The sequence below is a fragment of the Apodemus sylvaticus genome, chromosome 22, assembly GCF_947179515.1.
Source record: "Apodemus sylvaticus chromosome 22, mApoSyl1.1, whole genome shotgun sequence".
NCBI classification, from domain to species: domain Eukaryota; kingdom Metazoa; phylum Chordata; class Mammalia; order Rodentia; family Muridae; genus Apodemus; species Apodemus sylvaticus.
The window spans coordinates 54,788,775-54,800,957 of record NC_067493.1 but is presented as its reverse complement, the minus strand read 5'-3'; the positions used below and the strand labels follow the sequence as shown (position 1 = coordinate 54,800,957).

The 12,183-nt window shown below is 48.4% G+C and overlaps 1 protein-coding gene across 1 annotated transcript in view; it reads left to right on the top strand.

Annotated features, from left to right (window-relative positions):
* The first annotated feature begins 907 nt into the window (after nucleotides 1–907).
* The window catches only part of Myo1h (myosin IH), a 46,692-nt gene continuing 35,416 nt past the window's right edge, over nucleotides 908–12,183 (top strand). Inside the window, exons 1-5 of the mRNA XM_052169145.1 lie at nucleotides 908–1,033; nucleotides 3,817–3,932; nucleotides 5,428–5,626; nucleotides 6,589–6,669; nucleotides 10,005–10,184. Coding sequence (XP_052025105.1) covers nucleotides 908–1,033; nucleotides 3,817–3,932; nucleotides 5,428–5,626; nucleotides 6,589–6,669; nucleotides 10,005–10,184 — 702 coding nt within the window. The remainder of the gene's footprint in view (nucleotides 1,034–3,816; nucleotides 3,933–5,427; nucleotides 5,627–6,588; nucleotides 6,670–10,004; nucleotides 10,185–12,183) is intronic.

Below are 12,183 nucleotides of genomic sequence, written 5' to 3'. Positions count from 1 at the left end.
CAATATACACAGATATATACACATACATACACATATAAATACACATCACATATACATACACAATATACACACTATAAATATATGCACACAGATACACACAATATACACACATATAAATATATACAGACAATATACACACACGACAGTTATACACACATACATACACATAGATACATATGAACATATACATACACGATATACACATAAACACACAAATATACGCCTATAAATATATGCACACAAAATATATACACACAACACATATACATATATAATATATACATGTGTACACATATATACATAGATATACAATATACAGACATATACATAATACACACACAACACACATATGCATAGAAGTATATATATACTTTATACAACATGCATACATACATATATAAATACACATATGTCATATGGTATTGAATGGTAGACATGATCTGAGAAATGCACCATCATTCAGTTTTGTTACTATAAAAGCATTATACACAAATGCATGATAACCAACTATAGGCCTGGACTCCATGATTTGTTATCCACACATATCTATATACGTGTGTGTCCACATGTGCACATGCATTGGCTACACACACAGATAAGGTGTTATCTTAATGAATGCTATGGTCAGTCTTGACATAACAGCGTGTGTATTTGTGAGTCTAAATATCTAAGATGGGACAAGCATGGTAAAATTAACTGGCAGAAGTATGTGCTTGGAATGTTTGGTGACAGTCTCACCTCAGCCCATTCTCAGGGTTTAGTGTCTGTTTCCTGGAGGGCACCAGACTCACAATAGACATCTCCGGGTAAGTGAACCGCCGAGGACATTTCTGGTTATGTGAGCTGCTGAGGACTGCTCTGTTTCCCACAGAAAGAAGAAGTGAGGAGGAAACACATCCGCCTGCACATGGAAGGGGCGCTCACCGCCAGGGACAAGGTCGGAGTGCAGGACTTCGTGCTGTTGGACGCCTACACCAGCGAATCCGCCTTCCTGGAGAATCTTCGCAAGCGTTTCAGAGAGAACCTCATCTATGTACGGTAGCCATTTCCCAGCTGCCTTTACTCTCTCTCTCTCTCTCTCTCTCTCTCTCTCTCTCTCTCTCTCTCTCTCTCTCTCTCTCTCTGTCTCTCTCTCTCTGTCTGTCTCTCCCCCCCCCCCCCCCTGTGCACAGCCTGTACCACCTGGCAGGACCTCACCACTGGCATAGCCACAAAGGGCCTGTAGGGGACGCTCTCCACCCAGCCGAGACCGACATGAGCCAAAGGTGGTGCTCTCATTTTCATAGTTTGAGAATACAGGAACAGCCCAGGGTTTGCAGCAGCTTTCTTCAGAGGTTGATTCCTCCTGGTGTGACTGCTCTTTGCTGAGTGACAGGATGACAGCCAGTTCCTCAGTTTAGTGTCATTGCAGGAAGAAAGCAGCATCTTCCAGGAGCCGTCCCTAGGTGGTCCAGATCAGCCCCTGGCTCACACCTGCCTGTCTTGGGTCAAGAGTCTGCCTCTCAGCCAATCCCCACAGACAGGAGCGAGTTAAGAGCCAAGTCTGGAGGAGACACGCAGTCCCACCATCTGAGTGAAACCTGGGATTCTTTAAAGGAATCTTTTGGAACAGGGGAGATGGATGCCAGACAGGGATGGTAGAGATATCTCTACACCACACAGTCTTCAAGGACCAAGAAAAGGGCTGTTTACTAAAGGAGTGCTTTTGTCCTGCCTGGTATGTACAGGACCTTAGGTTAGATCTCTAGCAGAAACAAAAATATTTGTCTTATAATAAGAAATATATATATAGTATACTTACATAATATATAAAATAATAAATATTTACATACTATAACTCAATGTGTTGAAACCAAGGTTATTAGAAAATATTTCTCGCCAGGCAGTGGTGGTGTACGCCTTTAATCCTAGCACTGGGAGGCAGAGGCAGGTGGATTTCTGAGTTCGAAGCCAGCCTGGTCTACACAGTGAGTTCCAGGACAGCCAGGGCTACACAGAGAAACCCTGTCTCAAAAAACATACATACATATTTTTTTTCTTAAATTAAATGTTCTATCCACTGACTTTCAGAATTATCACCCTTAATTGCAAAAATGGAAACAAAGTTTCAAGCAAAGTATAAATAACACCGGATAACAGTCATCAGACCTAGACCAAAAATTGCCAGTTTCAGTGTGAAAACTTTGGAGACAGGTTCAGACCTCAAGGTCATTGATTGCATTGATTAAAGGAATGGAGTTTCTGGGGTTTTTCTTTCTTTCTTTCTTTCTTTCTTTCTTTCTTTCTTTCTTTCTTTCTTTCTTTCTTTCTTTCTTTCTTTCTTTCTTTTTTTCCTTCTTTCCTTCCTTCCTTCCTTCCTTCCTTCTTTCTTTCTTTCTTTCTTTCTTTCTTTCTTTCTTTCTTTCTTTCTTTCTTTCTTTCTTTCTTTCTTTCTTTCTTTCTTTCTTAAACCAAAATACTCCTCTCTGTTCTGAGTCTCCGGCTGATTTTTTTCCTAGTGATCCTACATTAGTAGGAACAATTTGAGCATACATGATAAGAGACTTCTTTCTGCCCCTCTGTGGGGTGAAAGAGCAAATTCAGAATCTAAAAATACCCAGTATATTTTCATTAAGACCTTAGGCACTCTGTTTATGATTGTTTTCCAAGGGTAGCAATCACCCCTTTGTCAGTGGGAAGATCAAAGATGGACAGCCGAAGCCTGGAGAAGTGCTGGGGTTGGGCTTTGTGTGGGGTTCTAGGGCACTGGGTGGACTTTGTGTGGGGTTCTAGGGCACTGGGTGGACTTTGTGTGGGGTTCTAGGGCACTGGGTGGACTTTGTGTGGGGTTCTAGGGCACTGGGTGGACTTTGTGTGGGATTCTAGGGCACCGGGCAGGCTTTGTGTGGGGTTCTAGGGCACTGGGTGGACTTTGTGTGGGGTTCTAGAGCACTGGGTGGGCTTTATGTGGGGTTCTAGAGCACTGGGTAGTTGTGTGGGGTTCTAGAGCACCAGGTAGGCTTTGTGTGGGGTTCTAGGACACTGGGTGGGCTTTATGTGGGGTTCTAGAGCACTGGGTAGTTGTGTGGGGTTCTAGGGCACCGGGTGGGCTTTATGTGGGGTTCTAGAGCACTGGGTAGTTGTGTGGGGTTCTAGGGCACCGGGCAGGCTTTGTGTGGGGTTCTAGAGCACTGGGTGGCTTGTGTGGGGTTCTAGGGCACTGGTAAGCAAGCTTGCCTGTGTGTTCAGCCAGTTCTCACAGAGAAGACTGTGTAGCCTTAACTGGGACCCCGAACCTAGGGACATTCATTCATGAGATAGCAGCAGGCTGGTCTTCCTTTCATCAGAAAAAGCACATCCCCACTGTGTTCAGAACAGGTCTGCGCCCAGCCGGCACCTTCTCTCTGCTAGACTCTTTCCCATCTCCTGGCTCCTCACACCCACGGCCTCTAGCTGCACTGTCTGAGGGCGGACAGCTTCCCCTCTGGACCCTTCACCCTGAAGCTCACGTTCTGGGCATGACTAACTCTTTCTCTTTCAAGCTTCTGCCCAGATGTCCACTCCTCATAGGAAGCTTCTGGAAGCCCGCAGACTAACGCAGCCTTCCTGGTTGTTGCCCTCTGCACACCCCTGAATGCTGCTCTGATGCAGCCTGGTGCCTGAGCTGCTTGTCTGCTCTTGCCCCACCCCCACCCCTGCACACAAGCTCCCTGTCAGCCAAGCACACACCTGACATTTGTTGGGTCACATCCCGAACCTGGAGTCAGTGCCTGGGGTCAGAGTGTGGGACATCAGTTGTACCCTCAGTTCCTCACATGACGTTGTCCTTTCCTTCAGACGTACATCGGGACGCTGCTTGTGTCTGTAAATCCGTACCAGGAGCTGGGAATCTACACTGCCAGCCAGATGGAACTTTACCAAGGGGTCAACTTCTTTGAGCTGCCACCACATGTGTAAGTAGCCTCCAGGGTCAGGTCTGGGTCCAGTTTCTGTTTTTCTCATTCGTTATTTTATTCTTCTTTATTTCTTCTTCATATCTTCCAGTCTGCTCACCCATCCATCCACCTACCTATTCATCTATCCATTCACCCACCCACCCATCCATCCACCCACCCACCCATCCACCCATCCACCCACCCACCCACCCGTCCACCCGCCCACCCACCCACCCACCCAACCACCCACCCATCCATCCACCCACTCAACTCCATTATGGACTGTCTTAGGTTCTCCCCTAAATGTTAGCAGGTCCCTTTTGCATCTCAGCCTACGTGGACAAGAGGAGGGCTCTTAGTCCATGAGGCTAGAGAGCAATCTCCTCTGGGATGCCGCTGCTGTGGCGCTACCTACTGGTGCCAGTGTGTCACTGCAGCTAAGGATCCCTTGCCTAGCCCGCACACCGCTTTTGCTGAGATCAGTGGGTCTGGTCTGCCTTCGTCTGTCTTAGAGGCTCAGCCATTCCTCTTAAAGCATCTATAGATTTTTTTTCTCATCAGCTCTGTAAATTGTTTCACCGCTGAGCCCTGAGCTCACCAGCTCTCAGGAGAGCGTTGCATTTGAAGGATGATCCTGGGAATAAACTGCTTCTGGTAGCTTTACCTCAAGGGATGGGAGATCAGGGTTTCTAAGCTTTGGTTTCCCCTGCCCCTCAGGTGTCCAGAAAAGAGGAAACGGTATTTTATCATATCCACTGAATTCTTAGACAAGACACTGTATCTATGTACACTGAGTAGAATGTCCCACAAGGATATAATTTACCATCTGGCTTATTCCCAGAAGAAATGTAAATGTATTTAAGAAAATAAATTTGGAGGGTCTGTATTGCAGCTTGGTGGTCCACCGTGTTTGAGATGCATAAAGCCTTAGGATTCAATTTCTAGGATCAAATCGATCAGCTTGCCTTAGTTACTTTCTGTTACTGTGATCAGATACAGAGGCAGCTCAGGGAAGAAAGGCCCTGGCTGACAGCTGAAGGGCAGAGTCCACTACAGTGGAGAGTGCAGGCCGCAGCTGGTCCCATGTACCCCGCAACCAGGAGGCAGAGAGCGCTCAGGTCCCCTGCTGCTCAGTCCTCTGTCTCTAATCACACAGTCCAAGATCCCAGGTGGGGAACTGTGCTGTGGTGAGCAGACCTCTTCACCTCCATCCCCACAGGCAGGCCCCATCTCCTGTGGGGTTCTGGAGTCCGTCAAGTTCCACCAACCCTCACACGGGTAGATTTGGCAAACCCATCCTTTACTTTTTAACCTGTGTTACTGAAGTCTGTCAGCTAATATTCTCTGGACCAAGTCACTCAGGCGATCCTGGAGGAGGAGCTTTCCGAGATGGCACAGTCTAGCCGTGGCTTCCTGGAGGCAGGGGATTCTGTCTCTTTGCCCAGTAGCTATTAGAGTCAGGGCAAGCAAGCAGCACAGAGAACCAGCGGGCTTCTGTCCACCCCTCCCCCAGCTACGCCATCGCGGACAACGCCTACCGCATGATGTGCTCCGAGCTCAACAACCACTTCATCCTCATTTCTGGGGAGAGTGGGGCTGGGAAGACAGAGGCCTCCAAGAAGATCCTACAGTACTTCGCGGTGACCTGTCCGATGACAGAGTCACTCCAAATAGCCCGCGACAGGCTGCTGTTCTCCATCCCAGTCCTGGAGGTGAGTGGTCCCCAGGAAGCCTCCAAGGAAAAGCAGTCCTCTGCCTCGGTATAGCAGCGAAGCTAGGCATTGTCACAGTGAGGGATATGACCTCAGAGACAGGCTTGGATGTAATCCTGCAGGCTTCAGCAAAGCCCTTGGACGCAGAGCCCGTGTTCCCAGCTGAGCTCTCCAGAGCTCTCGGGGGGTCCAGTGACATGAGCAGAAAAAACATGTGGGATTAGTAAACTATAAAGCATATGTGACTTGTACTTCCCTGGAATCAGAATCATCTGGGTTATCAATTGATACATTTTGAAAATGTATCAGCCAGGCGGTGGTGGCCCACGCCTGTAATCCCAGCACACTGAGAGGCAGAGGCAGGCTGATTTCTGAGTTCAAGGCCAGCCGGGTCTACAAAGCGAGTTCCAGGACAGCCAGGGCTATAGAGAGAAATCCTGTCTCGAGGAAAAAACAAAAAACAAAAAACAAACAAAAAAACCCCAAAAAACAAAAACAAACAAAAAAATCCAACCCCCCCCCAAAAAAAAGAAAGGAAAGAAAATGTATCAATTTGGTGGCTGATACAAATGTATCAACTTGCTGGTTGATACAGAACAAGTCTCTGGTGGGGCTTCCTCCTGTAAGAGATGCCCCGGGCTAAGCGGGGATTACAAGTGGCCCTTGGGTGTGAGGAGAGGTAAGGTGATAAACTGCCAGTCACAGGGCAGCGAGGGTTACCCCCTGGGTGATTTCTAATAGATTCCTTCAGAGATTCTAGGGGGTCTCTCCCCTGCTCTCCCTGTGTCCAAATATGGCAGTAGGGTTGTATCTTCTTCACTTAAGGACTATTTTTTAGAAGACAAAGTGTGGTTTCCCTCCCTAGCTCCTCCTCCTGCCCCCCATGAGCATGTCATTTGGAGGACAGGGACTTGCTAAGCAGAGCGAGGCAAGGTGACGCTGTGTGACGTTTGTATTAAAAGGCTTTTGGAAACGCCAAGACCCTCCGTAATGACAACTCCAGCAGATTTGGGAAGTACATGGACATACAGTTTGACTTCCAGGTACGCTGAAATCCCTGTACATGCTCTGGGACCCCCCCCCCACCCCCCGCTCTGGGACACCCCCCCCCCCCCCCGTCAAGGCAACCCTCAGGAGAAGGGCATTATTATTGACCCAAACAATGGAAAAACGCAGGTCAGGATAATTTCTTAAAGTGAGTGTGTGTGTGCGTGTACACGTGTGTGTGTGTGTGTGTGTGTGTACACGCATGTGTGTGTGTGTACATGCATGCGCGTCACACACCCTCAAGCATGTGTGTGCATATGGCTACATTCATGGGCCTGTAGCATGATACCCACATGGAGGTCAAAGGACAATTTCTGGTGTCCCCACCTTCCACCTTGTTCGAGACACAGCCTCCTTTCAGCACTGTGTGCGTCAGGCTAGCCCACCTGGGAACTTCTTGGGAATCTCTATTTCCGGTCTCCTTGTAAGAGTGCTGGAATCACAGGCGTGCACTGAGGATCCCAGCCCAGGCCCTTACACGGTGGAGCAAGTGCTTTACCCCTGAGCCATCTCCCTAGCCCCAGCTCACTGTGCCCTGTGATAAGTCCAGCATCCCAGCGACTTACCGCAGTTCTGCCTCTTGATGGTCAAGAATGACATCTGAGAGCTCTGCGTGTGGTGGAGATGTGGATGGCTAGGAACCCACGCCCGTTAGAACCCGTTAGAAAACAACCGTTACTCGAACACAAGCTCCTCTGTACTGAAGTTATCGTCATATCATCAAGGGTGCTGTGGCACACAATCCCAACACTCAGGAGGCTGAGACAGGCAAGCCGTGGATTTGAGGCCAGCCTGGCCTACAGAGGGTTAAGGAGTCTGCCTCAAAGCCTGAGGACCTGAGTTTGATCACGGAGACCCACATGGTAGGAAAGAACCCACCCCTGAAAGTTGTCCTCTGACCTCCATACAAGTTCCATGGCGCGAGTGTACATCCGCACACACACTAATATTTTTTTAAGGTGGGCAGCTTTGTCTACAGCAAATAGGTTTCCCAAATGTATCGTGCTGACTGAGGAAAGCCAGGAATGTAATATATAACACACAATGTAGTTATATACACTGTAGCCCTGATGGCTCTGGAACTTACTACAAAAGCCCAGGCTAGCCTCAAATCCATGGCTATCCTCCTGCCTCAGCCTCCTGAGTGCTGGGTTGTGTGCCACAGAACTCTGGTTTATGTGACAACAGCTTTACTCCCCCAGGAGCCTGAGGGGTTTACCGTGAGCCCCGGCCCTTACACGGTAAGGCGTGTGTGTGTGTGTGTGTGTGTGTGTGTGTGTGTGTATGTGTGTGTGTATGTGTATGTGTGTGTATGTGTGTGTATGTGTGTGTATGTGTGTGTATGTGTGTGTGTATGTATGTGTGTGTGTATGTGTGTGTATGTGTGTGTATGTGTGTGTGTATGTGTGTGTATGTGTGTGTATGTGTGTGTGTATGTATGTGTGTATGTGTGTGTATGTGTGTGTATGTGTGTGTATGTGTGTGTATGTGTGTGTATGTGTGTGTATGTATGTGTGTATGTGTGTGTATGTGTGTGTATGTGTGTATGTGTGTGTATGTGTGTGTATGTGTGTGTATGTGTGTGTATATATGTGTGTATGTGTGTGTATGTGTGTGTATATATGTGTGTATGTGTGTATGTGTGTATATGTGTGTATGTGTGTGTGTATGTGTGTGTATATATGTGTGTATGTGTGTGTATGTGTGTGTATGTGTGTGTGTGTATGTGTGTGTATATATGTGTGTATGTGTGTGTATGTGTGTGTGTATGTGTGTGTATGTGTGTGTGTATGTGTGTGTATGTGTGTGTGTATGTGTGTGTGTGTGTGTGTTGGGGGGGTTCCTAGCCATCCGTGTCTTCATCCACACCCAGCATCGTCAGATGTCATTCTTGACCATCACGAGGTAGAACTGTGGTAACTCATTGAGGCCTTTAGATTTCTACAGGGTTGAGGTGGGGCTGCGGAGACGGCTCAGCGGGGTAAAGTCACTTGTCACTCTGCCTGATGGTCTGAGTTCAATCCCCACCTAACCCATACGTCAGAAGCGGGGAGCTTCCTCCTGCCATGAGTGGCCCTCTGGCCTCCACATCCTAACTGAGGAATGGATGTCTTCCCTCCCAACACATACACAGCTATATAAATGTGATTTTAAAAAATGTAATGTAATTTTTTTTTCAAGACAGGGTTTCTCTGTGTAGCCCTGGCTGTCCTGGAACTCACTCTATAGATCAGGCTGGCCTCGAACTCAGAAATCTGCCTGCCTCTGCTTCCCAAGTGTTGGGATTAAAAGCATATGCCACCACTGCCTGGCAAAATCTAATTTTTAAAACTCTGTATGAGAGTGTGCCATATGACTGTGTCTGAAGACAGCGACAGCATATTCATTTTTAAAAAAGATTTATTTATTATATGTGAGTACACTGTTGCTGTCTTCAGATGCACCAGAAGAGGGCATCAGATTTCTTTACGGATGGTTGTGAGCCACCACGTGGGTGCTGGGATTTGAACTCAGGACCTTCAGAAGAGCAGCTTGTGCCTCTTACCCTCTGAGCCATCTCTCCAGTCCCGTGACAGCATACTCAAAAACATAAAAGAATAGATATATTTTTTCAAATCTCTACTGAGATTCAGAAGGGATGAGGCTATCTTTCTAACGAGCGATGCTTTTATTGCCTCGGACTGTGAATAATGAGTTTAGGAAACCTTGACCTCACGCCACATGCAAACATTAAACAGTGCAGTTTGGCAAGATGGTTCGGTATGTACAAGCCCAGTGGCCAAGGTCCGATCCCCGGAACACATGGGGGAGGGGTGGGAGCCAAGTCCTGCAGGCTGTCTCTGATCTCTACATACATGCTTTGTTCCATGCGTGTGCGTGCACGCGCACACACACACACACACCAATAAATACAAATTTTAAGTTATTTTAAAATTAGCAGGCTGGACCATAGTCTGGAACATTAAACAGTAAAACAAGTAGAGAAGATATCTCCCTGATCTCAGACTGGGCGAAAACAGAGTCTAAGGAAGAACATCAACCTTTGACCCCAAGACATCACCGTTCATTCAAGCTGCAGAGTTGGCCACCACACATTTCTGTAATTTTAGGGCTTGGGAGATGAGGCAGGAAGAACGTGAGTTCAGGGCTAGCCTGGACTACGTGAGTCCAGGCCTAGCCTGGACTACACAGGAAAGCTGAAGCTAATTTGGACAACTGAGACTCTCCCTGGCCTCCTGAAAAAAGCCACCTAGGCTAAGCCACTGCTGTTCGTTGGGTCTGCAGTGGGAGGGGCCCTGCCTGGCCACCTGCATCTTGATCTGTTTTGAAGGGTGTTCCTGTAGGCGGCCATATCATCAGTTACTTGATCGAAAAATCCCGAGTCGTCTATCAGAACCACGGCGAGCGGAATTTCCACATCTTCTACCAGCTGCTAGCGGGTGGCGAAGCGGAGCGCCTGGCTTCCCTGGGACTCGAGCGAGACCCCCAGCTATACAAATACCTCTCACAGGTTGGAGAGACCGTGGCTGGCTTCTGTGGCCTTGGGGGGAAGGGGTCAGGGGTGCCTGCTGTTCTGCTCAATCTCCCCTCCATGACGCTTGTCACAGCAAGCTAACACATCTTCGCTTGTGACTGACACTATCTCATCTCAGGAATGCAACCCCCTGTCTAGTTCCTAGCAGAAGTTAGAATCCATTGAACAGCCAGGCAGCGGTGGCGCACGCCTGTAATCTCAGCACTTGGAAGGCAGAGGCAGGCGGATTTCTGAGTTCGAGGCCAGCCTGGTCTACAGAGAGAGCTCCAGGGGGAGAGAGCAGTGGCCTCTTGCATGCAAATCCCTAGGCTTGAAACCCAGCACTAGGTGAAGAGACAGATGTTGGAGCTGACCTTGTTTAAAATCTAAGCTCCCTTGTTATGAGGACTCCGCTCGAGGCTAAAGCACCTGCTGAGGATGTGCAAGGTCCCGGTTTGGAGTCCCGGTGTCACACACCATCCCCTTAGATCTGAGACACAGTCAAGGATAACTAACACACAGTTAGCTGCTGGGGCGGGTGTGACAGGCAGGGCTGGTCCTCTCTGCCTACATCAACTGATCTGAAATCTCTCCCTGCTCTCTGAGAGCTCAGCTGCAAAAGGAAAGCAGCCCAAGTCCCTCGAGCTGGCCTCGGAGCGTGTTGTTGATGGGCGGAGCTTCAGCGGTTAACTCTCAAGCGTTCATTCCACGCCCACCCGCCCACCCCCACCCCCACCCCGCAGCCTGTGTCAGGGCTGGGAGACGCCTGGGCTGCGCAAGGCATTGGATTCTGGTTGCACCTTAATTTGCTTAAAGCTCTTCCTCCCCCTCCTCCCCACTTTCCTTCTCTCTGGGCCTGACCTTGAGGTCACCTGAGGTCACCAAGCAGAATGAGAGAGAGAGAGAGAGAGAGAGAGAGAGAGAGAGAGAGAACGAACCCTTAGGGGATGACTAGAAGGTGAAAAGGATCAAAGGTTCATGATAAGCCGGCAGCTGGTCCTCAGAACAGAGAAGGACTTGGTTTGTTTTGCATCTCTTTTTAAGGACATGGTTTTCCCAGCATGGCCACATGACTCTGTCATCTCTGTAGTGATCAGGAGGGACTGACTGGATAAGAGTTAAATGACAGACACCTCACTCACTTCCCCAAGCAACCTCTCTTCCCTCTGAGAATCACAGCTCTAGGCTGGAGATTCACAGAGACACACAGATACACACATGTGTGCACATACACGCACACACACAGACGCATACATACACACAGAGACACATACATATACAGAGACACAGACACATACACACAGAGAGACACAGATACACACATGCGTGCACACACATAGACACATACAGAGAGACAGAGATACATACATTCACACAGACACTGATACACACACAGAGATATACACACACACATGTGAGCACTCACAAAACATATACACACAGAGACACATACATACACAGAGACACAGATAAAGACACCTACACAGACACAGAGACACATACATACACACAGAGACACACAGATACTCAGAGACACATACACACAGAGACACACAGACAGATATAGACACAGACACACATACACAGTCACAGAGACATTTATATACACACAGAGACACAGAGATACAGACACAGAGAAAGAGAGACACAGTTACACATGCGCCTCAAAGCCCGATGCCCCGAATTGTATCCCCAGCTCCCACACAGCTGAGGGAGGGACCCGACCACTGCAGGGCTGTCTCTGATCTCCACATACGCACCCTGGCATACATGTGTCCACACACGTGTACACACACACGATAAATAAGGGCATGAAATTTAAAATGTGATGTTGGTGAGTCTGTTATTTATTTAAAAGCCAACACTCAGAATTCATTGAGAACCCCGATCCCACCATTGCTTCCTGCCCGTCGGTCTGTGAGCGCACACAGCCTCTCCTTCCGCAGGGTGGCCTCCCGTCCATCCCTACAGTGAGGGGGGTTTTGCTGAATGTCCC